This window comes from Camelus bactrianus, chromosome 9 (genome assembly GCF_048773025.1).
Source record: "Camelus bactrianus isolate YW-2024 breed Bactrian camel chromosome 9, ASM4877302v1, whole genome shotgun sequence".
NCBI lineage: Eukaryota > Metazoa > Chordata > Mammalia > Artiodactyla > Camelidae > Camelus > Camelus bactrianus.
Window position 1 is genome coordinate 69,082,431 of NC_133547.1, and position 26,473 is coordinate 69,108,903.

Sequence of the window (26,473 nt, forward strand, 5' to 3'; positions counted from 1 at the left end):
GGCACAGACTTGTGAAGTTGAGCACTCACAGGCCCTACGAGCCAGCAATTTAACTGTTAGATGAAATTCACCCCAGAGAAACTCTTAAGTAAATGATGCAGATGTACCAGTGTGCACAGTGACAATGTTTGTAATAGAAAAAAGGACTGGAAGCGAACCAAATGTCCAGTGGTAAGAGAATGCTTACAGAAACAGTGGCGTGTTCCCAGAATAGAGTATCATTCAGCAGTAAAAATGAACTGCAAAAACATGGTTGAAAGTTAAAACACAAAACTGAGTGAAAGGAGCGTGGGTGCAGCAGGGTATTATTTTTACAGAGTCCAAAACCAAATCAAAATGACATATCCATTAGCTGTATAAAACAAAGGGGCAATCAACGTAAAACCCAGGGTAGTGGTTACTCAGGGGGTGGAGAGCAGCAGGGAAACTGCAGAAGGAACACAGAACTGATTATGTTCCAGACGTTATGTTCTTTTATGTTCAGACGTTCCTGAGTGTTCTTGTTCTTATAACACTTTATCACCTAAAGATATGTTACACGAATTCTTCTACATGTATTAAATGTAACATGATAAAGTTACTTTACCAGCCTCTAAAACAGTTAATCCTTTCGGGCTCCTTCAGCCCTAAGCTATCCGGTAGCAGAACCAATTTAGGGAGATTTGATAAGAAACTCTCCAACATTCCACCATCTGTTTATTTTGGGGAGAATTTGGAAGGAGCAGGTGTGGCATTGCCTTTAAGGCCTCCAAAACAAATTCTGGGCACAAAACCCAGAGTGGAGGCTGGAGGTTGGTGAGAAGAGGCCCAAAGAAAGATCCCATGGAGAGGAGGGAGCCCGAGGGGTGAACAGTGGCTGACCCAGCTCCCATGCACCCTCTAACTGCGAAACCCATTTGGCCTGCACTTTCCTGCACTCTGGCCCAAGTCACACAGGGAATGAGTGGGCCATCAGGCAGACATCTACCATCTGTCACATTTCTAGACGGGAACAGCGTGGAATCACTGAACAAAGGCGCCCCACAGAGAATACTCCTGAAACGTCACCTCTACATTAGTTCTGTCTTTTGCTTCCAAGGGTTAAAGACCATCTCAGGGCCTAGAGACATAACCTCTTTCCTGAGAGATTTTGCCACGTGGGTCCCCAAGGGACCTTGCCACATTACGTGGACAACATCAAAGGAGGTGGATGTGCTTGCACTGTTCTCCTGACAGATAACACATGCGGTAAGCCAAGACACTATCCTATAGTTTCTTTTATTTGCAGTGCAGAAAAGCCCTTTAAATCACAGTGATCTGTGGCTGTAACAATCTTTCAAAATGGAGAAAGTTTTTTCAGTTTTTATTGATTTCTTTAAAAAATGCCTTAAAAATTGGACAGCTTGATTTTCACTGCTGGCTACACACAAACATGATGTATCGTGTTATGTGGTGAGCTCTCCCTAAAAATCTTTGAAATGATCTAGACATTTAGCCAGTAGAATCCTCTGAAATGTTGATCAAGGGCTGACCTGGCTCAAAACCTGAGAAAATACTTTCTGGACTCTCAGTGACTTGAAGAGGAGCACGTTATTTAATTAAAAAAATTTTTTTGAAGGGGAGGAGGTAATTAGGTATATATATATTTAATGGAGGGCAGGGGATTGAACCCAGGACTGTGTGCATGCTGGCATGCACTCTATCACTGAGCTATACCCTCCCTTGCACATTATTTAATTTTTATCTGGAATCGTGGATGAGGAAATGCGTGACCGTGAAATGCTAAATTAGAAAATAACAGTGTCTTTTGCAAAGTTTTTTTTTAAATGTTTTGCTCTTGAACCTAAGAGATAGCCAAGTGCCAAGCTCTCTTGTTCCCATTAGGATAAAGCCACTCCCTAGGAACAACCATTGCCATCTCTCCCAGATTTTATTACTGGTTTCTGTCTCCAGTCTTTTCTCCAAACATCAGAATGCCTCCTCACTACACTTTCCCTTCAACAAATCACACCATCTTCCTCTCACCTGTCTCTTGTGTTGCACCTAAATCTATACCTTATAGCTACTCATTTGCTTTCCTGCATCCAAAGAAACTGTCTTCAGGGAAGAATCTTAGCTGCCATGCAAAAGAGCCATGCAAATCATCTGAGAATCAAAGAAACCCCTCTCAAGGGTGATACAGGAATAGAGAATGTCAGAAAGATCTAAACCTCTGGGTTTTTTTGTTTTTTTTTTTCAATTGGCTATGGGTGGGAGATGTTTGCAAGGATTAGCTGTTTCTGTGTGCTCCCTTTACCGATTCTGAAACAGCAGCAGTTCTCAGGCACTATTTTCAGAGCTGTGCTGACACTTGTTAATAATGTTGGTGTCTAAAAGCCCTGCTCATTTTAAACTCATTTAGACACACAGAAAATTAGCTAGTATATGCCAGAAGGAAAACGGGAGAAAATCAAGTTCTTCTGACAGAGAGAAAGCTAAAAGTTTTAAGAAAAAAATGAAAGAGGCTTTTTCACATCAGATGCAGGTACTGGGGGGAAAGGGAACATTTCAGGTGAATTGTAAATCTCCCTTTCCAATGAGCTTCCCAGAAGCTTGGTCTTGTGCGAGCCCCAGTCGGCTCCTAGCTGGCCCCAGTTCTGCACCCCAACAAGATGGATCCTTTCCAATAAGCCTGATTTCTGAAATTAATATAGGAAAGAGTCTCATGCTGTTTTGCTTTCAAAAATTTTTGCCCCCTAAACGCAATGGAGAACTTTGGATTTAATTCTGCGACAGAAAAAGGACATTAGCGGAAAATCTGGTGAAATCTGACTAAAGCCTGGGGCTTAGTTAATAGTACTTGATAAACATACCATAATTATGTAAGGCATCAGGGAAAGCTGGGTGAAGGATATAGGGGAACTCGCTGTACTGTCTTTACAACTGTTCCATACATCTCAAGTTATTTCCGAATAAAAAAGTTTAATGAAATGATGCCATGTTAGTTGACTTGACCCTGATTTCTGACAGATAGGAGACCTCCGGCTTCCGGGAGTGGCCTCATTTGTACCTTCCTTTAGACCACAGTGCAGGCAACAGGAAGGCATGCCCAGGAGGGAGAATGCCTGTCTTGTGTCCTAGGGGAAGACTGCTTGGCAAGAAGCTGTGTCTGGCTGTGTCTGGTTGCACCATGTCTCCTTTGATTAGTGAGGCAGACATGCAGAAGCCTGGAAAAATCAACAAAATGAGCTCAAACAAAAGCAGGCTGGTCCTGTCACCTGTGTTAATCATTTGATCTCATAAGAAGGTAGCTATATATTTTCTCAAACTTGCCCTTGGTTTGCTATACATTTTACTTACTACTCATTAATAATGGGAGACATTGCTCATTCAAAATGGCACTACCAAGAGTTAGCAACAGAATTCCAAATTTTAGACACTTTTGTTTAGGTTCATGGCATTTAACTGTCTTTTAAAAATTATTTCTATGTGAATCAATATTGAAATTTTCAGTTTACCTATACTAGATAAGGATTATTGAAATTAAGCTTCTTTTATCACTGAAGTATAGTTGATTTACAATATTGTGTTACTTTCAGGTCTACAGCAAAATGATTCAGTTATACATACATATATAATTTTTTCAGATTATTTTCCATTATAGGTTATTACAAGATACTGAATATAGGTCTGTGCTATACAGTAAATCCTTGATGCTTATCTCTTTTATGTATAGTAGTTTCTATCTGTTAATCCTAAACTCCTAATTTCTCCCCCACCCGCCTTTCCCTTTTGGTTAACCATAAATTTGTTTTCTGTCTGTGAGTCTCTTTCTGTTCTGTATATAGACTCAGTTGTATTATTTTTTTAGATTCCACATGTAAGTGATATCATATATTTGCCTCTGTTGACTTACTTCACTTAGTATGATGTCCTCTAGGTCTCTTCAAGTTAACTGCAAATGGTAATATTTCATTTTTTTTATGGTTGAGTAATATTCAATCACTCACACTCACACACACACACCCCACATCTTCTTAAACCAATTATCTGTTGATAGGCACTTGGATTGTTTCCATGTCTTGGCTATTGTAAATAGTGCTGCTATGAACACGGGTGCAAGTATCTTTCTGAATCAGAGTTTTCATCTTCTGCAGATATATGCCCAGGAGTGGGATTGCTGGATCATATGGTAGCTCTATTTTTAGTTTTTTAAGGAACCTCCAAACTATTTTCCATAGTGGCTGCACCAGTTTACATTCCCACAAGCAGTGTAGGAGGGTTCCCTTTTCTTGGCATAATTCTTATAGTTTAAGCATCTCTCCTACATCTTGTGCAACAAGTTACTTCAAGAATAGATTTTTCTCTAGAACACAAAGATACCTGCTTTCAGAAACACACCTATGGCCTCTGCAGTTATTTTCTTTTGCCAAGATCAGTGTAAAATATTATATTTTCACTTAAACACAATTGTTCCAAGTATGATGAAGAGATGTCCTGGAATTTCTTGAAGGATGGTGGAACAGAAGAGAACAGAAGGACTCAGAGCAGGACTTATGAACTTGAGTTGCTCAATATTTCTGCATTCCAATTTCACTACTTCAGACACAGTATTCCAGAAACTTCCCAGGTCTAATGGTGCTGACATTAACAAGCTCTGTAAAATGCTCAGAAATCTCTAAGGCAGAGGTAACTTTTTTTTTTTAAATAAGGGACAAATTACCTCCGCTACAGAAGAAGGAAGAAAACTCAACACCAAATCACTGGGGTAAGGATGGACTTTTTAACAAAAGCTGCTATGGCAGAGTCTTTTTCTGTGAAGGGAGGGTTTTGAGCAGAAAATTAATAAGGTCTGATTTATTTTTTAACAGACCACTCTGGCCGCTATGGTGAGAAGAATCTGAAAGCAGGGGAGGGTGCATGAATGCAAGGAGGCACAACCATCCAGGACAAGAGCAGAGGTAGGGGAAGAGGTGGTCAGGTTCTGCCAATAAATTTGAAGGTTGACCCAAGAGATACAGAGAGTCAGAGAAGGACGGCCAAGGAGGACTCCTATGTTTTCCTCCTGAGCAGAAGGGAAGGATGGAGTGGTCGAAAACAAAGAGATGAGAAAGATGACTGAAGACTGAGTAAGATAAGGACCTCAGTTTTAGTCGAGGGTGGGGGCAGGTGACAGGGTGGAATGTCAAGCAGGTAGTTGGGCTACAGGTCTGCAGCTGAAGGGAGGTCTGGGTGGAGGTGGAATTGGGGCGTCATCAGTGTAGAGCTGGTGGTATTCAAAGCCTGACAATGGAGGGAGTCAGAATGGCCAGAAGAGATCCAAGGACTGAGTCTGGAGCCATCCAAAACTCAGGGGTCAGGAGAGCAGGAGGAACAGACCTGAGAGACCAAGCTTGGCCTCTGTTCCCTCATTGGCCCAGCCTGTACCCCAGGGGAAAACCTGAGGATAGTGAGGTCTTTTCTATATCATTATGGCCAGAGTTACCTGGGAACAGAGACTTTGAGGGGAAAGAGCACACACTTCCCCTTAATTTTAAGAATGATTTGGTATTTGAGCCAGTTTATTGAGTTGTTTTGAAAAATTCAGCTCTTTGAAGGGACCAAATTGTAATCCAAGAATGATTTGGGGGATGGTTGCAGGGGGAGACGGGTAGACACTGACAGGCTCGATGTTCAGTTTGTCATTGGAAAGGGGTTAATTTGTTCAAGATTTAAAATGGAATAAATTCTGCAGGTGTGGACCCACATATTCTTGACATGTGGCCCCTGAACAAAAAAAATTTTAATAAGAAAAAAAATGGCAGTATGCCTTAGGATTGACTTTAAAAACAAAGCCATCTGTGAATCTAAAAATTAAACAACATGCGTTTCTCACGGATTATGAATTGTCTCTGGGGGATCAGGCTGTATGCAAATGCTGTGGCAGCAACGGAAGTTCCTCTGCTCTGGGACACAGCCCGTCCCTGTGGAGAACGTACCCCATCTTTATGAGTATTGTGCAAACAAAAGAGCAATTGCTAAAACATGGGTTTATTTGGGCATTATTATCAAATATGATCAAAGACAAAATTCCCTGAGAGCTCTGCCTGATCATCTGTGGTATTCAACATACAGCAATGGTACATGTACAAGGTGTATTTGTGTGCAAAATAGGTCATTTATTTAGCACCCAAATCAAATTATAAAAACATCAATTCCATCTTAAAACAGGCACTTAAAAAACATCGCTGACGTTCTAAGTTTGCATCAAGACATCTGCACAATCTGGAGACCCAAATCCCGCTGCAGTTTCCAACGACAAAGGCAATTTTCACAAGTTGTGGGAAGCTGCAAGGGGAGCAATGGTGTGGAGACGACTGCCCTTCCAAAGGTCCAGTGGGTCCCAGGAATGCTGTTTCCTCCCCTGCCTGAGGTTCCCTCCTTGATCTCCAGGGGAAGTTTTGTGGTTGCTTAAACAGATTCTCAGTAACTGGTCAGGAATCTTCTATGTAATAATATTGCAAAATTTACAGAGGAGAAAAAAAACATGACCGAGGTCTCCTGCCCACTCACATCTGCCACATTAAGCTTCTCAAACTGGTCTCTTCATAACCAGCATCCCTGAAGTCCTGATTTCGATGCAATAAGGGGTGATTAACACCCTTTAATAACTACTTTGCAATTCCAAACGACTCCCTGACAGCTATTCTAGGGGGGGAATGGAATAACTGTGCGGGTGCTCAAGAGAGATCGCAGTGGCAAAAACCAGCTCAGTTTAACCATTTCCTTTCTAGGCTGACTGTACAGTTCTGTGAAGTCCAATTCATATAGCCCTCATTACAGAAGATGAAAGCAATGTCCTCTCTTTAGCAAAAGCCATGCTACTCATCACCTTTCCCTGTTCCTTCCTTATTCTTGGAGACTCTTTATGGAAATTGGGGTGACTCCCATAAGAAGGAAGTTATTTATACGTAGGGCCAGCATTCTGGGGGTACTGTCCTTTGTGCAGTGACAAGGAAGATGAAGCAATGAAGCTCAAGAGAACATTCTGGGAACAGGTTAGGGAGGCTCATTTGTACACGTCCTTTGCAGCTAGTGAAACTGGACAGCTAAGGCTGCCCAACCTCCCAGGCATGAGGAATCCCAGTTCCAACTCTATTGCCATGTATGTATTAATGATCCTTATTTATGAAGGATTTTGGTTTCTCCTCAGCTGTGGGTTCCTGGGTGAAGCAGACCTGGGCTGCGGGTCAGCAGATGGGACAGTCCTGGAAGACTTAGAGGGCCAGGAACATCCTCCAGCACGTCCTTTCCCCACCAGGTGGTACCACTCCCGAGACTGCTGCAGGAAATAAGCCACGAGATGGGACACGATGCTGGCCCTTTTTCAAGGTCAACTAGGTTCCCTTCAAGGACACACAGAGGGATAAGTCTACAAGAGGCAATTCTGTGTTCTTCCAGCCTTCAGTCTTCCATGTCAGTGAATTTTCTCTTCTTGTAGTTCTGAACGAGGTTGGAAGCTGTGATCTGAGACGCCTGCCCCTTCTCCCAACATTGAAAGTCATTCAGTCCTTTCTGCCCTGTTTGAAACAAGCCCCTCTCCATCTCATCCAGCCTGGCTACCAGTGCCGAAGTGTCTTCGTTGTAAGCATTCTGGGAGGAGTCCATGATGCGGCGGAAACGCCCAATAAATGTCTGAAGAAGAAGCGAGAGAGAAATCGGATACATTTTTACCCCCAAATGTTTACATGGCGTAAGAGGCAAGAATCTGGTGTAGGACTTAGTCAGAAAGAGGTCTGAGTCTCCTCTACCACTCAGGGAAGTTATTTCATGTGGCCAAGCCTTGATTTCCTTGTCTATGAAATGGACTGTTATGAAAATCCAATAAAGTGACACATGAGGAGCACTTAGCAAATGGCTGGCAAGAGTAAGCTTCTCAAAAAGCATTCTCCATCACTGTCATCAGTAACAAATGCCATAATAATGTACTATGGTCACATATAGACAGGTTTCAACCAGAAAAGACTCCTGATTTAACCGAATGCCACTTCTCTTTGTTTCCAGTCTGAGAGCAGGAGGGAGACACACAGTCTAGGGAAGTCATTTTACCATAAGGCTCTGAGCCCGTCACAAGCCCCTGAGCCCGTCACAAGCCCCTGCTACAGTTCCTTCAACTGTCTCACGGTGATGTCATCTTATATATAAACAGCCCTAATCTACAACATTTTAAAGCAGTGATGGAGTAAGAGAACATATAACTCACTAAAAAAGGGCAGTATTCCAACTCAGGAACGTGTCCTAGTAACATTACAAGACAAATGGATTTTCCTTATTTTTAGCTTTCTGCTCAAAAGAGATGCAGAATCTTGAACTGTCTGTAGTCTATGTATTGACTTCTTTGTCTGAATGGATAGCAACCAAGTTTTTCTTTACTATCTACGTTAAAAACAGCACTAGTACATGTCAGGCCAGACAATCCCTGAGGTTGATGGAGGGTGTTTGCACGGTCCAGGGAGCAAATGTGTCTTGAGCCAACAGTTCTTGTAAAGCGAGAAACAAGGAAGTAAAACAGGAGCTAGAAAGGATGGTTTCTTCTAATATTAACAGAATGAAAAATAACTACGGAAAGTTAAAATAAGATTTTACCGTAAAGGACAGAGATATGTGCATAACATTGTTTTCTCCATGGAAAACAATGGTCATAGTTACCATTTATTAAATGGCACAACATAATCTCACTACAGCGCTATAATTTTGACACTATTATTATGTCCATTTTACAGGTGAATAGCTGATGCCTAGGGAGGTCAAGGAGCTTGACTGAGTCACACGGCCAGGACACAGCTGGGCCAGGTCTGGACCCCAGAACAAGGGAAAGGAACAAGTAATCAGATAATGTACGTATCTCCAACAGGAGTCCTCAGACCAGTGCTGGGGCTGGGCTGGGACTTGTATGTAAGTGCCTGTCATCTGTAATCAACTATCACCCCTTTCTTATTTCCAGGACTTCCTGTTGGTCCCGACTCTTAGCAGCAAATTGAAGAGCGGCAGACAAGTCATATTTAAGTGTATACATAATCAGCAAACACAGCCTAATTGCAGGCTGACCTGTAATAATAATAAACTGACTGTAGAAATCACACCCTCCCACTGGGTAAGAGTGATGTCTGGCGGCTGCACAGCCGGCTCCTGAGATGTGGGCAGTGCCATAGGTTTTCACATCGAGTACTTGCCTGCAGGAGAGACTGGGAGATGTCTGCATTCTCTGGGCTGTCAAAATGCAAGAGTTGGGAGCCAAACCCGTAGAAATGTGGCCCCATTTTGTGGAGGTCCACCACGTTAGCATCTGCACTGAACACAGTCCTCCAACCCTCTTGGTAGATCTTGGGAAGTTCCACAGAAAGGATCCGCCGCTTGTTGTCAAAAAGTCCTTTTGCCAGCCACAAGGGGAGTTCAAGCTTTGAGCCCTGTGTCAGACAGGATTGTAGATTTTTAAAACAAGTAACATAGTCAATGTGTGTGACAAAAAGGAAATGCACATGGCCTGAGAGGATATCAATGTTGCTCGTTCTCTTTAGGGGAGTGGCTGTCAAACACAGAAGATGTAGTTGTGACTTGAAGAAGTGAACTGAATGGGCTGAAGTTTTGTGTCATGATGGAATGAAAAGAGAAAATGGGTTTATACATCAAAATCAGTCAGGAACAAAACTGTGGCTTTTATAAAGGGGAAGTTTTCTAACTAGCATAAATAAAAACTTTGCAGATACTTCAGAGTTATAGTAACTATTTCTACTTTCTTTGGATATGCAACATCTATTCCGCCTGTGTACTGACTGGGTGCCTACTATGTGCTAAGCACCCCTCTGGGTGCTGTGAGATATAAAGAAAAACAGGAGCAGCCTCCCCATCCCACTTTGCAGCTTTAAGGATGACAGAACAGATAGACGTCTCTCTTTATTTTTTAAAGCCTTAACAAAACTGGAAAATAAGACGAGTTGGTCACGATAGACCAGAAATCAAGAGAGTTTTATTTTTTTTAAACTAGGTTGAAGGAGGCAACAAAGGCATAAGACTCACAGGGGAGAACTGCTGTCAAGGCAGGAGTGGCCTTGAGGAGGTTGTGAGCAGAGCTTTTGGTCATCCTCACAGAACTGCGGAGGAAAACACTGAGTTCCCAGTTGCCAAGGCAGTCAGGACATGAGGGGCCAGGATCCAAGAAAGAGGATTAATTAAGTCAAATTTAACAGGTTTACCAGATTTGACATAGATGAAGTGAGGCTCATGAATTGGAAAAAGGTCAGTAGACAATATCTAGACTAAAGCATGGAAAGAAAATGCAAAAAGAGCCCAAGAGACATATGGAATATGGTTTTTAAAAAGTCTAACATGCTAACATGAATGTAATTTGAATCCTGGAAGGGAAAGAGTGATAGATTGAGGCAAAAGAAGTATCCGGAGATAATGGCCATGAAATTTCCAAAGTTAAAAAAGGATATGAAATTACAGATTCAAGGAACATCATGAACACCAAGAAGGATAAATATTAATAAGGCCACAACTAGGCACACCTTACTTAGATTGCTGAAAAACAAAGACACAGAGAAAAGCAGCTGTTGGTGGAGGTGAGGAACATACTGCCTTTAAAGAAAAAACAACTAAAAGCTAAAGCCGATTTTCAACAGAAACCATGGAAACCACGAAACAATGGAAATGGAATGACATCTTTTACAAGGTACTGACAGAAAACAACTGCTTATCTAAAATTCCATACCCAGTAAAAATATCCTTTAAAAGCAAAGGTGAAATAAAGGCATTTCTAGACAGAAAGTGTGCACTGAAGAGTTAACGTAGCAGGCCTGAGACTGCCTCATGAGAAAGGCCTGCTTGCAGGGATGGCCCCTAGTTGGTATCTGGGAACTTGAATTTCAGGACAGTTCCCACATTCCCAGAGCTGATAAGAGCAACTCACTGTGCCTACACTGTTCGTACAGACAATGTGGTTCATGCTGAGCCTCTGCTTTCCTTCTGGAACTCTCTGTGCTATGCAGACAGTGCCTGTGGACACGGCCCCAGTAAGACCTCGGTTACCAAGTCTCTAATGAGCTTCTCTGGTAGAAACTATTTCACACATGTTGTCACAGTTCGTTAGTGGAATTAAGTGTGTCCTGTGTGACTCCACTGGGACAGGACTCTTGGAACCTTGTGCCTGGTTTCCTGCAAACTTCATCTCATATACCCTTTCCCTTTGCTATTTTGCTCTGTATCCTTTCACTGTGTTAAAGTTTAAACATAAGTATGACTAGATGATGAGTCCTATAGTCCTCTTAGTAAATCATCAAACCTGGGGTTGGTGTTTGGGAGCCCTTGTTCAGACAGAAATGGAAACTATCACCAGAAGACCAGAGGAAAGAAATCCAGAAGAGAGAATGAAAATGACCCTAGAAAGAAACACGGAAATGCAGGAAGAAAAAAAAAAAAGTAATGGAAAGACTGAATAGTGGGTAAATATAAAAACAACAGTAAGAATAAATAATAATGACAGTAATGTTTTACAGGACTTAAAACAAGTCAAATTAGAATACATAACAACAATAACATAAAAGAAAGGAGGGGAAAATGGAGTTAAAATGTTCTAAGATTCTAGCATCAACTGTGAAGTGGTGGAAGTAGCAATACATATAGTATTCTTGTTAGTCAAAAATGATTGTGTAATATTTAAGGTAGCCACTAAGATAAAAGAAGAATAAATAATAAAAAAGAAAACTTTGATTAATCCACTAGAAGCCTAAAAAGGAACGTCAAACAGAACACAAAGAAAATAGTAGCAAGGTAAAAATAAACACAAATAAATCAATAATTAAAATAAGCATAAACAGATTATATACACCAATTTAAAAATTGGTATTGCAGATTGAACCCAGGACCCTGTTCATGCTAAGCATACACTCTATCACTGAGCTCTACCCACCCGCCCCCAAACTGAATAAAAACAAAATCCAACTATATGCTGCTTAAAAGAGTCATATCTTAAATCTAAAGACACAGAAAGGTTGAAAATAGAAGAATGGAAAAAATGTCATGCAAACAGTAATGAAAAGGAAGAAGCATTACTAGGGATTAAGAGGGACATTTCACAATAATAAAAGGGTCATTAAAGCCACAAGAAAAATATAAATATCTGTCTAAATTGACAGAAGTAAAAAGGAGAAAACGACAAGTCTATGATCATAGCAGGAGACTTTAACATATCTCTTTAGATAAATGAGAAGTAGCAAACAAAAAAGTAAGAATATAGATCTCAACAAAACAAATAACAAACTTGACCTACTTTACAGATATAGATTATGTGTTGCACACCATGACTTCACAATACACATCTTTTCAAGTACATATAAAATGGTTAAACTGATCTTATGCTGGGGCTTAAAATAAGTGTTAACCTTCAAAAAACTGAAATCATTCAAACTATGTTCTCCAGCCACTGTGGAATTAAGCCAGAAATCAAAACCAAAAAAAAAAAAAAAATGTAAATAGCAAAATCCCAAAATGTCTGGACCTAAGTACCAGTCTTCTAAATAATCCATAAGCCAAAGAAAAAACTCACAATGGAAATTAGAAAATGTAATTAAAACTTCTGAAATGTAGTTAAAGCTGTGCTTAGAGGAAATGCGCAGCTAAAAATGCATAAAGGAAAGTTGAAAAAATTCAGTGACCTTTGTATCCTTCTCAAAATGTGAGTGGGTGGGAGAGAAAAAAGAAAATTAAATCTAAGGAAAGTATAAGGAAATAACTAATTAAGAACTTAATGACCTAAAAATAAAAGTACAAATGAGAAGGCTGACAGAGCCACTACCTAGTTCTTTTAAAATACGAATACAATCAACAAACTCCTAGTAAGACTAATTAAGAAAGAGCAAAAAAAGAGATCATAATTTCTTGATATCAAGAATAAAAATCAGGACACAGCTATAATCCTACAGACATTTAAAAGATATTAAAGGATATTTTGAACATTATTCTACTATATGTGAAATTTTAGATGAAATAGTCAAACTCCTGGGGGAAAAACCAATGTACAAGAATAACACAAAAACAGAAAATCTGAATAGTCCTGTATCTATGAATGAAATAAAATATGTCATTAAAAACCCTCCTACACAAATCTTCCATGAAGAAGAATTCCAAATAATTTACGTAGACACTGTCCTCAAAGAAGCGGAGCATAACACCCGGCTCCTTAAGTATGGCTGCGCATGACTTCCTTCTGGAGAAACAGTATGTAAAAGTGGGAAAAAAAAGAGTAACTTTATACTGAAGAATTCTGACAAACCCCACCTCAGCCAAATGATCAAGGTTCATATCCACATGACCAGTCATATTGATCGTACGTACCCTTGATATGATGTGGTTAAAACGGCACTGTACGGCTACGATCTTCCTCCTCAAAATGCGGTCTAATCTCGAGAAAACCATCAGACAAATCCCAAACGAGGAACCCTCTCTACAAATACCTTGCCAGCACGCCACACAATTCATGGTCATTAAAAACAAGTAAAGGCCGATAAACTCAAAGCCAAGAGCAGCCTTAGGACACGTGATTACTAAATGCACTGTGGTATCCTGAATGGGATCTTGGAACAGAAAAAAGTCATTAGGTGAAAATGGAGAAAATATGAATAAAATAGCAACAGCGCATCTCTGTTTACGAGGGTGTAAGAGAACGAAATCCTTAACTACCATAATGGAAAGTCAATATATAATGTCTAAATTTTTAAAAAAATCAAGATAAATATGCAGGTGTTTCTTGAAGAAACGATGAAAAAAGCAGACAGACCCTGTGGAGACGTAAAGGGTCATGAGGGCAAGCGCGGCATAACCTATTTTTTGTTATCTTTTGGTACCATTTGACTTTTTAAACTTTGCATATGTCTTATTTTGATAAAAATTAACTCAAAACAGACTAAATAAAAACACCCTTCTAAACAAAACTTAGGTTAATCAGGAAATCAAAAATAACCATTATGAGCCATGTTCCTGGGACAAACTCGAATTTGAAGTCACGCAGTCTTAATTTCTAATCTCAACTCACCACTTACAGTTACACTCTGGCCAAGTTACCCACAATTTCCTTATATGTAACAACACCTAACTATAGGGTTGTTGAAGGATTAAAGGGGTAATAGATGGAAAAGTCTACTCCCTCCATCACATCCATGCCTGCACTAAGTCCCTCAGTAAGTGGTTGCTGATACCATCATTATGCAGAAATGAATCTAGCAATTTGCGGTTCCCAGACATTATCTGCTCCTACAGAACCCAAACCTGTTGTTTTGTTATAAGGCAAAAATGATCAGGATCCTGGCCCTTAAGTATTCAGTAGATGCCAATCCTTAAGCATCAACACACATGAAGGTTAAAAGACACGGCTGAATTCGGATAGTTTCAAAAATGAAATCAGTGTCGGAGAGAGCCTGACGACCCATTATAAATTTAGTTTCCATACAGGAGGTAAAGGCCAGGTGGAGCGGGAGACCACTTTTGCGCGCGGGGGCCTGCGGCCAGAACTCAGCGCACAGCCCGGCCCCCCTCTAAACCTACAGATCCCATAGGGCAGCGCGCCAGCGACGGCCGCCCCTAGGCCGCGAGGCCTACCGGGAGTTGTAGTCTTCCCGGGCCGGAATCCGCTCCGAAGGCTTACCTGAGGGATTGCGTTGTCTGTCTCGGACCCTCCGCTCCGATCCAGGAAGAAGGCTCCGAGGCGCGGCATGGGGATCTCTGTGCGCACCGGGAGCTTCTCGTGGGACATGAGGATGTCGTCCAAGGAAAGAAAGTTCTCCTCAGGCCCCAGCGCACCTGACTCCACGCGGAAATAAGCCTCGGACATGGCGGCGGCTTGAGCTTCTCCGCTTACACTCTCGTGATTCGGGAGACCTCGGGGAGTCAAGGATGTAAAAGGAGGAGGCGGCGGCTGAGGCTGGTAAAGATTGTGAGGGTTGAGGAGGTCGCTGCGGCCGCCCAGCTGTATTCAAACTCTTCCCGCGCCCGGGGACGGGCCAGACAGAAGCAATCGGTCCAGGCGGGTCTGCCCAGGCAGGAGCAATCGACAAAGTCTGCGGATTTGATTCAGCCCGAGCCAGGGGAAAGGGAGAAGTAGGTGGATCCGCCCGAAGTTTGCTTCCCGCAGTGTAGACCAGTGTGAGAACTTTGAGAAGAAGCTGGAAATGCCTTTGAAGCTGCAGGATGCATTTGTACTAGATTGTGTTTATGTGGTCCTTTACATGTTTATATGAAATTAAAAACACTTTGCAACACTTTGGGGGGCTTAAAAAAAGTATCTCTGCGCCCTCTGTACCAGGCCTTATCCATCTGACCTACTTAATACAGCCTGTCAATCTCTGTGAATCTCTGTTTATCTTGGTACTTGAAAGAAACATTTAAAATAAAACAAATCTCTAGCTAGTACCCGCAGACAGCTATTATGGACTGTTTGTAGTATTTTGGAGGAGGTATAGGATAGAGTGGGCCGAGAGGTGAAGCACATGGCTTGCAAAGGTCCTGAGTCCACTTCAAGACCTCCCAGTTCACCTTACCTTCAACTGGAAATTTCCTTTTGTGGCGCTTATTGTAGCCTTAAAAGAGGAAATCTGATTGGCCCAGTTCATCTCTTTGAGACAGGCCACAATGATCATCATTGGCCAGCCACTCTAGAGATTGGGTGCCCGTGTCAGGTGCCATAGCTGGTCTAGGGGAGGAGGACAGGAAAGGAATCATGTTACGTGGTATCAGACTTAGAGGTGTTACTCAGGGCTATGGGTGGTGGCAGAGTGTTGAGAGAGGCACCATAGAACTTCTCTCATAAAGAAGGGCATTTTTCTGGAGCAATTAGAGCTGTGAGCAGAGGGTTCATGGGAAAGGAATATGTAATGATCATTTTTTTTTTCTGTATTTTATGATGCTTTGACTTAGGGCTTTGGAGCCCCAGGGAGGAACTGTTCCTCCCAGGGTGAGTTAATTCCGAGAGTAAGGAACAACTTGCCTGTGAACATGCCTTCTGTGTACATACCAACTGATCCAAAGCCCATATCCCAACCACTTCCTTTATCTAACTGCCACATACCAAGTCAATATTTCCCCTGCCCTAAATCACCTCAGGACCAAGCACTGGACAATTAGAGACCAACTTTACAGCCCAGGGTCAACCAACAGTATTCAAACCATCCAATCCTAAATTTGCTGAATCTTGCCTAGTCTGCCTCGACCATTTCTTCCCACAGAAACCACAATAAAGGCTCTGGGCCATGTTCTCCCCTCACTTCTCTGCCTCCTGACTGACCTTGGTACTTCCCCATGTGGCCCTGAGTGGCATAATGTGCCCCCTTCTCTTGGGAACTGTGAGCAATAAGAATTCCTTCAATGGCACTGACCACTCTGTGTCATCACTCAGTGATGCCTGTGAATTAAATCTTGGGCATCATCAAGACAAGGGGCAGTGGGGGAGGGGGCCAAACAGTGGAAAGCCTTGGCTGCTATTCTGGAGTTTAGTCTGTTCCATAGGAAATGGGAAAAAAGGGCTAAGGGTTTTGAGGAAGTAATAAAACCTATCTGAGCTTTGAGAAGAGAAGGCTGGCAGTGGGGTGAAGAAGGGAGAGATTAGATGCAGAGAAGCTGGTTTGGAAGCTGTACAGTGGGCAATATCTGGCAAGTAATTGGATATAAAAGGGAAAGGACAGAGAGGGTCAGAGATGACTCAAGTTTTTAACTTGGTTTACTAGGTGGATGGAGGTGTCGCTAATAGATGTACAGAGCACAAGGATATGGGCAATTTAAGGCCAAATATGAGTTTGGTTTGGCCCTCATGGAGTCCAGGAGCAGCTGAACAGACAGGTCTGCAGCCCAGTGGAGAAACCAGCCTTGAACTTTTAGTCATCTATTTTGAGGTAGTTACATGAGATTCTTCTTCTTTATCATATTTTAAATACTCAGTTTGCTACACTATCCAATACAAAAGTAAACATAATTTATAGCCAAAACTTATAATTTCTCTGATGAAATGGATGTAGGGTACTGGATATAGTTTAGGATAGAGATATAAGATAATTTGTCTAATTGGAGGCAATTTGGGTTATTTGCTGACAAGGACAGTAAGCTGTTTTTTATGTTGAAAAGTTGAGATGGATGCTTAATGGTCTATCGGTGCCAAAGAAAGGCATTATTTTTGGACAGAGACTAGAATATTGGCTCTCCACTCAAATACCACAGTTATTTTGATACTAAGGTAACAGGCTAGTGTTGAAGATAAAATCAGAGTACCTTGTTTTTCTTATTTAATGTCATGGCTCATCGTGAAACTATTATTCATTGCTTGTGTATTTTTACTCTAAATCTGTCTTCTCCTTGAACTAGTAAGTGAATAAGCCAGAAAAGTGAAATGAAAGTATGAGTTTATGATGCTAATTGCATTAATTCACTGACAAAAGTGGCACATAGTTTATCAAGTATAGATCTGTTTATAGCCTAAATTATAAGAGCCAGAAATGCTTCTTTTCTCTAAGAAAGCTTGTGTTCCTTAGTACCCAGCCAACCAATCTACAGACCAGAATTATACCGAACAGAATTTCAGTATATTTATAATGTTCAAAATACATTCAGTATATTTACAATAGACAGAATTTCAGTTTTCTGAGAGGTGTCTGCAAAATCCCTGAAAAATGGAGTAATTTTTCCACTGTAATCATTTCAGGACTGCAGAATTGCACAACTGTGTAGCACACACAGACTTTAGATAAAGCAAAACCACGAGCAGCTTTAAATCTGTTTTTATGAGTACCAGTGATTTCTAAATTTCTTCAGTTTACTGGGAGGGTCTGATGTAAGTGACAGAAATCCAAATCCAGGGGCTGGGGGAGGACCTACGTGGGGTGGGGAGGCAGGGGGAGGATAGGAACAAAGAAATGCATTGGACTCCATCCTTCCAGTTGCTTGCTTAGCCAGAAGTTTTAGGATGTCCCTTGACTCCTCTCCCCTTACACACTACAAATGCTCCATCAGCAAATGTTGGCCCTACCTTCATAATATTTCCAGAATCTGACCACTGCTCATCACTTTAGTTCAGGCTACCATCATCTCTTGCTTGGATTTTTCAGTATCTAGTCTTGCTTCTGCCTATGACCTCCTTATTGCTCCCAGAAAACCCCAGGCACACTTATTCCCAGGACTTTGTAGGTCTGTTCTTTCTCCCTAGATTGCCTTTCTCTTGGATTTCCACACGGCTGGTCCTGTTCAGGTGTTTCCTCAAAAATTACCTTGAGTAATGAAGCATTCTCAATGAGGCCTTCCCTAGCCACCCTAACATTTTTTAGGGGGGTTGGTATCATTTGATTCACATTTAAATTTCACCAAACACTGAGCTCAAGTGTATGCTGGCCCTATGTTCAGATTTTTGAAATAAAGTTAAATGGACAGGTTCAGTGTATTAAATGCTGCACAATATATCCAACAATTAGAAAAAAATCTAGGGGTGGTATAACTCTATATACCTTTAAACATTTAATAGCACAAGTATAGGGACCAGCCCTGCAATTTGAGGGAAAACCCATTTAGTCCAGAGAGGTCCTTGGTTGCTGACAGACTCTCCCCTTCCGGTTCGAGACAAACCAAGGAGTCTGTCAGTATAGAAAAACCACTGAATTCAGCACAAGCAGTAGCAACAGGCTAGATATGAAGGAATTGGCTTTTCCAATTGGGATTGTGGGCGCCAGTCTGAAGCCAGCAGGGCTGGCTGGAGGCAGGAAATGCTTCAGCTCCAGTCCAGGACCTGCAGGTCTGAGCAGCAGTCTAGAGACAGAACCATTGGTGCTTTCTTCAAAAATTCCCGGGGTTTTCCAAACAAGTTCCTAGTGTGCTTCCCGCAAACAGAGCCTTATCTACAATGTTAACCCTCCCCCATTAACACCTAGTATCCCCCGCCGTTTCCTCTGAAGCACTGACCACTCTGAAACGTCCTATTGTATTTTACTTATCTATCTTGCTTATTGTCACCATGGGTAGAACATTAGCTCCGTGAGGGCAGGGTTTGTTTTCGGTGTATTTTTCCCTGTTGTATCCCTACTGCCTAGTGTGTGGTAGGCATTGCATAAATATTTGTTGAATGGACTTGTGGTTCTTTGCTTATAGTAGTGATACTATTTTCCCTTAAAACATTAAGTAAAAACAATGAATCAATTTTTAAGTCAATAATAGTACAAGCGGTGTGCAGATATTACAGTGGTCACAAAGGGTAGCACTGAAGTATTGAAAACACTGATTTAAGTGGTTCAAAAATATTTTGCCAAGGTACATCTAGCTTTCTACCTCCGTGGGCTTCAGTCATTAATAATGCCACGATGATAGCTCACTGACTGGGCTCTACTCACACTTGTTACAGTTTGGTGCAACAGTGCTGAATTTGATGCTCACACCAACTATAAAAATGGAATGCTTCAGCAAAAAGAGTAGACAGGATTTAAAATGGCTTTGTCCCCTACCTATGAAACATTTCCAGCAGCCATTTATCCTTAATTGCTGTGTTATTTCTGGGATCTGACAGGCCTGGGTAGAGTCCAACTTCCTTCACTTTAATTGGCTTTGTGACCTGGGTGAGTTACCTATTGGAAGCTTAGTTTCTGCATCAAAATGGGAATAATATATTAGCTCAAGAGTTGTGGTGAAAGTGGAATGAATGCGCCAATATATGAAGAGCGCTTAGCTCAGGGCCTGGCCTACAGTAAGGGCTCAATAAACGTCCTTATCATCATCATTCATATGTGTTTCTTCAGTGCCGTATTCCCAGCATCTCAAACGACACTTGAGCAAGCACTCAATGAATATTTGTTAAATAACTATCATCTTTCATTACTGTCCTCATTGATCAAGGCTTGGCTACACTTGCCTCACCCCACAATTCGTTTCTAAATGTACTTGAAAAAAAAAAAAAGAAAAAAAAGAAAACAAAGAAATGTACTTGAAGATGATAAATTATTATTTTTTTATTGTAGTATAGTCAGTTTACAATGATGTGTCAATTTCTGGTGTACAGCATAATGTTTCAGTCATCCATGTACATATATACATTCATTTTCATATTCTTTATCGTTCTAGGTTACCACAAGATGATAAATTATTCTTCTTCAACTTTTTCCTGCAAACCTCCAGTTAGAATTTCTCTCTTCTGAGTTTAAACTATTAATTTTTTTAAAAATTTGAAATTACAGTATTATGTTTGAAATCTCATTATGTAAGGTTAATGGGTTTAAATCACTGGAGTTCATTTTTACATAATGTAAATGTTCTTTTGGTTGAACTATTTCTCGAGCACTGCTCTAAAACGCCTTCAATGAGATCAAAATAAATTGATGGGCACCATGCGACCCTATGTGTGGGTAGTGCCGATTTTAGATTCTTCCCACAGTCTTCAGCAGTACTAGCAGAAATTGTAAATCCGTCTTATGTATTCAGAAATTTTGTCTATTTGTGTTTCACCCTCAAAACTTGGCAAAGGAGCAGATATTGCATCATAAAAATAGAGGTAACTCATTTAATACAACTTTCCTTTTTCTGTGTTCCCACCTCCATAAAAATACCCTTTCTTCCCATTCCTATATTTTTATCTTTTTCTGGTAATTTATTACATAATTGAATCCATGGTCTGAAAGCCAGAGTTTCAGCCCAAAGGGAGTGGAGTGGCAAGTAAATGCATTAGTTTGAGGAGAATGTGGAAAAGAACGGCTGTCATCTATTCATCAAGTTGTTCAGACGCCTGTTAGACACCCTGGGGCTGCAGATGTGAACATGAGAACAATACAACGTGTTCTGGTCTGTTAAGGAGGTTGGTGCCCAGTGGAGGAAACAGAAACATGAGGTGACAAAAGCAATGACAGAGCTGTGTCCAAAATGTCGTGGAAGTTCAGAAAGAGTGGGGAATCCTGACTCGGACAGAAGAGGGGTTTACAAAGGCTTTGCAGGGGAAGGGACATCGGAATGGGGCATTTGCGAGTAAGTAGGGCCTTTTCAGCCGGCCTGTAAATGCAAGGAGGGGTCATTCCAGACCCAAGGATCAACTTCAAGCAAAGATGTGGGATTGTGAAAGTTCAGAACTCAAACTGGTCCCTCCTCTTGCCTCACATATGCTGGTTAATGGCTCGGCCATCTGTCTGATTACCTGTGTCTTCACACAGCAAGTAACAGGAAAATCCAGTTCAAACTAGCTTAAGTGGCAAGGGATTCAGGACTCCAGAACTGGAGTCCAGGACTTCATGACTGGTCGGTCCAATAGCCAAGGATGTCACTAGGAATCTATATTTGCTTTGCTCTGCACATAGTCATGTCCAGGCTATGGCTCATTCCCCTGGGGTCACAAGATGTTTGCCAGTTAAGTCAGGTCTACAAGTATCCTTGTTCTTGTCCAAACAAGGAGAGCATTTGGTCCTAGCATTCCAATAGAGAGTTCTTTTATTCACCCTCACCAGCAGGTTTGGATCACGTGCTCGGTCCTGAACCAAAAAATGACAGCCAGAGGAATGGAATGTGCTAATTAGTCTAAGTCACCCCAGGCCCACCTTTAAAGCTGGGATAGAGGTCAGTTTCCTTAAAGCACTGGGCTGCACAACAGGGGAGGTTGGAGCAAATTCCTAAGTGACAATCTAGGTGCTTTTAGGAAGACGTAAGCTGGGTAGGAAACAAATGTCCACCACAGTCACCACCCAATTCAGGACCCTGGAAAGAATTCAGTACCTCCTCTCTCACCTCCCCACATCCAACCTTTCAATAAATTCTGCTGATTCTATCTTCTTATCATTCTTTTGTCTGTAAAATTGCCTTTGTTCAACCTCTCATCATTTCTCATCCATACATGCTCTCAAAATGCCTCCTGACTGGTTTTTCTCTGCCTCTACTCTCTCCTTGTTACAAAGCTCCTTTGCACTACTCTCCTAGTGATCTTTCTGCTCCAAAGATCTGATCCTGTTACTCCCTTGCTTACAACCCAAACAGCTCCCCAGTGGTTGTGGAATAAATTCTAAACACCTTGATAAGTCGTACGTATCTTCCATGATCTGTGTATTAGCTTGCTAAGGCCACCAGAACAAAATACCACCAACTGGGGTACTTAAACAACAGGACATTTCTCACGGTTACAGAAGCTGAAAGTCTAAGATGAACGTGTCACAGGGCTGGTTTCTCCTGAGGTCTCTCTCCTTGGCTTACAGATGGCTGCCTTCTTGCTGTGTCCTCATGTGGCCTTTCCTCTGGGCGTGCACACCCCTGGTGTTTTTCTCTCTTCTTACAAGGACAGCAGGTATATTGGGTTAGGGCCCCACTCTTATGAAGTCATTTAATCTTAATTACCTTTTTAAAGGTCCTATTTCCAAATACAGTCATGTTGGGGGTTAGCACTTCAACATACAGTTTTAAAAAACTAGATGGTAAATGCTTTTAAGGATAAGTGGGAAGGCCTGAACACAGGCTAATAGATAATATTTTTAAGGAAATTATTGTAAATAATTTTTTTCATGAACAATTGGGTTTATTTCAATAGTAACTTTGCAACTTTTGCCTCTGGCAAGAGAACTATAGCAATTATATCAGGAACAGATAATTTCCTACACTGTCAAATAGATAAAAGTTCCTTTTGCATTTAAAAAATATTTTTAAGGACACTTATTGTAAATTTTGTTAGATATGATCATGGTATTGTGATTGTATAGAAAAGTGTCTTTATTTCTCGGAGAAACTTCGTGGAGTAATTATGGATCAAGTGTCATTACGATCATGACTTACTTTACAGTGGATCAGCAAAACAATCTCACACACAAGTGCACACAAAATAAATAAAGCAAAAGGTTAACAATTGTTTGAATCTAGGTACTAGGTATATGAGTGTCCATTATACAATTCTTTTAACTTTCCTGAATGTGAAAATTTTTGTAATACAAAGCTGAGGGGAAAAAAAAAGACCAGGGAAAATATGAAAACGTTCCCAACTTCATTAGTCATCAAGGAAATGTAAATTAAACCCAAAATGCAATACCACCCACCAGAATGGCTAAAATGAAAAGGACAGAAGAGTGTTGGCAAGGCTGTGAAGCAAGCGGAACTTCTTCACAGACCACAGCAAAGAGTAAATGGTACAACCATTTTGGAAAACTGTCGGCACTGTCTACTGGAGCCCACGTATATCCACCCTATGATTCAAGCAATGCCCCCTCCCAAAAGAAATCTGCATACATGTTCATCAAAAGATATATACAAGCACTACTGATAACGGTCTCAAACTAAAAACTACCCAAATATATGTATCAGCAGGAGAATGAATAGATAAACATATATTAATAAAATGAAATATCATTCACCAAGAATGAACAAACCACAACCACCCAGGACAACACATGGATGAATTTCTCAAACATGCTAAATGAAAGAAGACAGGCACAAAAGAGTACACATGATATGATTCCATTGTTTTAATAATGATTGACTCCAACATTTTAATAAAGATAACACACATCTACAGCAATAGAAGTCAGGAGAGTCACCCTCGGAGGTGTAGTGACTGGAAGGGGACACAATGTTCTCTTTCTTGATCTGAGTGCTGGTTACAAGGATGTATTAAATTTGAGCAACTTTCTGTATGCATGCTGCATTTTAATAAAAAGTGAAGAAAGAAAGAAACAAGAGCCAGCTCTCTTCTCCCACAAATACTGAACACTTAGGAGCTATGATATTTGTCCCCAGGATAAAGCCTTGAGCAGTGCTCTCTGAAGTGGAACTTCTAAAACTGGGACCACGGAAGGACGGAAGTGTTCCAAGTAAGTTATGACCCTGACGTCCCCTCTTAGGAGGCAAGCTGCTTATCATCCTTCTCTTCCACAATAGGTGGTCTGTGATTGGGAGATCAAAGATTTACTTTCGAGCTACAAAGATAGATAGATAGATAGACAGACAATAGGTAGACAGACAGACAGAGTCAATCCTGACTCCCAGTTATAAGTATGGACAGATAGCCAAGAATCACCAACAGTTAGGGAAAAGCAATGCCAAAGAAGCAGCATCAAACTCAACAAACAGAAAAACTGGTAACCAAAAAATGGGATTAATAAGGCAATCAAAAGACTTTTAAATAATTATAATGAATATTTTCAGAGAGAAGAAGCTGTAAGAAAAAAAAAAGACCACTCAGTTTTTAGAAATGAGAAACATTATCACAACAATAAAAAAGAAACTTAGTAAGTAGGCTGAACAGCCAAATTGACTCAGGTGATACTGAGCTGGAAGATCCAGGTGAGGGATCCTCCCAGAGGGTCCCACCAAGGTACAGAAGGATGGACCCTACGAAGAAAGGGCTGAGATATGTAGAATAGATCAGGAAGTAGGAATATCCAACTAATAGGACTTGTAGAAAGAAATCAGACAGAATGGAGAGGAAGTAGTAAAATAAGTAATAAAAGAAAATTTTCCTCGACAGAAGAAATGAACCCTTAGATTAAAAGGAAAGGGCTCACTCATGATGCTGACACATGATGCGGACAATTAATAAACCTAAGGATAAAAAGAAAACTGTAAATGTTTCTAGAGAGGACACATAGGTTACCGACAAAGGAACTCTTAAGAACTGGACTGATCTCAGACTTCTCATCAGAAACTCTGGATGTTAGGAGATAGGGCAATACATTCAAATTCTGAGAGAAAATTATCTTAAATTGAGAATGTTGTATCTGGACAAATTAGCATTCAAGTGTGAAGCCAACATACAGGGGTGTTCAGAACATCCAGGACTCACAGATGTTGCTACCCATAGACTGACTGTGAATAATCACCCAAGGATGTACTTTATCAAAAAGCATAATTAAAATGAATCCACGAAAGAGGAAGATGCAGGATACAAATAATGAAGTCAAAACCATTTAGTCCAGAACCTAAAACTGTACTTGACACACACACGACAAACCCACAACAGCTGGAATGATGGTCTCAAGCTCTGACTGTGCAGGGCCGTGCAGTTGTACAAGTAGTCGGAACCGAGATCTGCAGGCGAAAGGGGAGAGACTACATTTTTAAGGTCTATCAATTTTTTCCAGCCTGGATGGTGAGCAGAATAATGATTTTATTGATAAAGCTAAGGATAATTGATAAAGATAACTGATAAAGAATGCAAGCCAAAGGTACACTTCTGAAAATATCAGCTTTAAGTTTTATTTACTCAGAATCAATTTTAAGTGATAGACAAAGTAAAATTAGTGATACAAGCCAAATGATGCAGGAATCAAATTCAATGTGCATAATGCTCTTGAGAGCATCAAAGGAATTAAGAAATTGAGGAAAAGCAGCGATTATGTTGATCAGACATCTGTCATTTGTTTATCAAATGCTAAACAAATTGTGGAATCTCTTGATTTCAACACCAAATTTTTCACTCTTAAAGAAACATGAAACAGATCTTCATTTGAAAATCTCATCATCAGAACATTACATCCTTAAGTGGAAAAAAAAATCCACTGCAATTAAGCAAGAAAAAGAGACATACAGCTTGGAAGGAATAAATTAAACTTTCTATTTGCAGAAAAAATAATGACGAACTTACCACTGGTGAGGATGCAAAGAAACTGGATTGCTGGTGAAAATGTACAATTGTAATTTTTTGAAAGTTTGGCAATTGCTTATAAAACTAAATATACAATTACCATATGACCCAGCAATTGTCATCTCGGACATTTATCCAAGAGAAATGAAAACTTACGTTGACATAAAAACTTGTACATGAATGTTCATAGCAGCTTTATTCATAATAGACAGAAACTGGAAACAACCCAGATGTCCTTCACCGAGTTAATGCCTAAACAAACTGGTACATCCATGCCATGGAATACTACTCAGCAATAAGAATGAATGACCTATTGACACCTGTAATAACTTGGATGAACCTCCAGGAAATTATGCTTAAAGAAAAAAGCCACTACCAAAAGGTTACATGCTGCATATTTCCACGTATAGAACATTTTTAAAAAGACAACATTTTAGCAATGGAGGATAGATTAGTAGGTTGTAGGGGCTCAGAACAGAGAAGGGATAAAAGGGATAAGAAGGAGCTGGGTATAGTTACAAAGAGCAAAATGAGAAATCCTTGTGGTAATGGAGCTGTTCTGTATCTGGACTGTGGTGTTGGATACACAAACCTACACCAGTGATAAAACTGTATGGAGCCAAATACACATAAAGGAGTGTAAGTTAAAGTGGGGAAAACTGAGTAAGGCGGATGGAATCTATCAGTCACCATCCTGGTTGTGATATTGTGTAACAGTTTTGCAAGATGTTACCATTCGGGGAAACTGGGTACAGGGTACCTGGGTCTCTGTATTATTTCTTATAATTGCAGGTGAACCTACAGTTATCTAAAAAAAGTTTAATAAAAATAAAGTCAGGTGCAAAACAATGTACGTAGCATGATAGTATTTTTGTAGAAAGGAGGGCCATCTATTTATAGATATGCTTGTCTTTGCATATTAAT

At 40.7% G+C, this 26,473-nt stretch overlaps 1 protein-coding gene and 1 long non-coding RNA gene across 3 annotated transcripts; one reads left to right on the forward strand and one right to left on the reverse strand.

The window, feature by feature from the left end:
* The first annotated feature begins 1,085 nt into the window (after nucleotides 1-1,085).
* On the forward strand, nucleotides 1,086-7,284 carry LOC141578678 (uncharacterized). Its single transcript, XR_012509273.1, has 3 exons — nucleotides 1,086-1,227; nucleotides 4,830-4,919; nucleotides 7,151-7,284. It is a non-coding gene; the product is annotated as an uncharacterized LOC141578678 (long non-coding RNA).
* On the reverse strand, nucleotides 6,096-14,968 carry GINS3 (GINS complex subunit 3). Of its 2 annotated transcripts, none has more exons than XM_010967255.3 (3): nucleotides 14,636-14,968; nucleotides 9,171-9,404; nucleotides 6,096-7,632 (listed from the first exon to the last, which is right to left on the reverse strand). In XM_010967255.3, exons 1-3 carry the CDS (start codon nucleotides 14,819-14,821, stop codon nucleotides 7,402-7,404), a joined length of 651 nt encoding a protein of 216 aa, XP_010965557.1. In that variant the 5' UTR covers nucleotides 14,822-14,968; the 3' UTR covers nucleotides 6,096-7,401. The 2 variants fall into 2 exon arrangements, with proteins under 2 accessions (XP_010965557.1, XP_045360527.2); XM_045504571.2 differs by lacking the exon at nucleotides 14,636-14,968 and adding an exon at nucleotides 13,330-14,558.
* Between the last annotated feature and the right edge of the window lie 11,505 nt (nucleotides 14,969-26,473).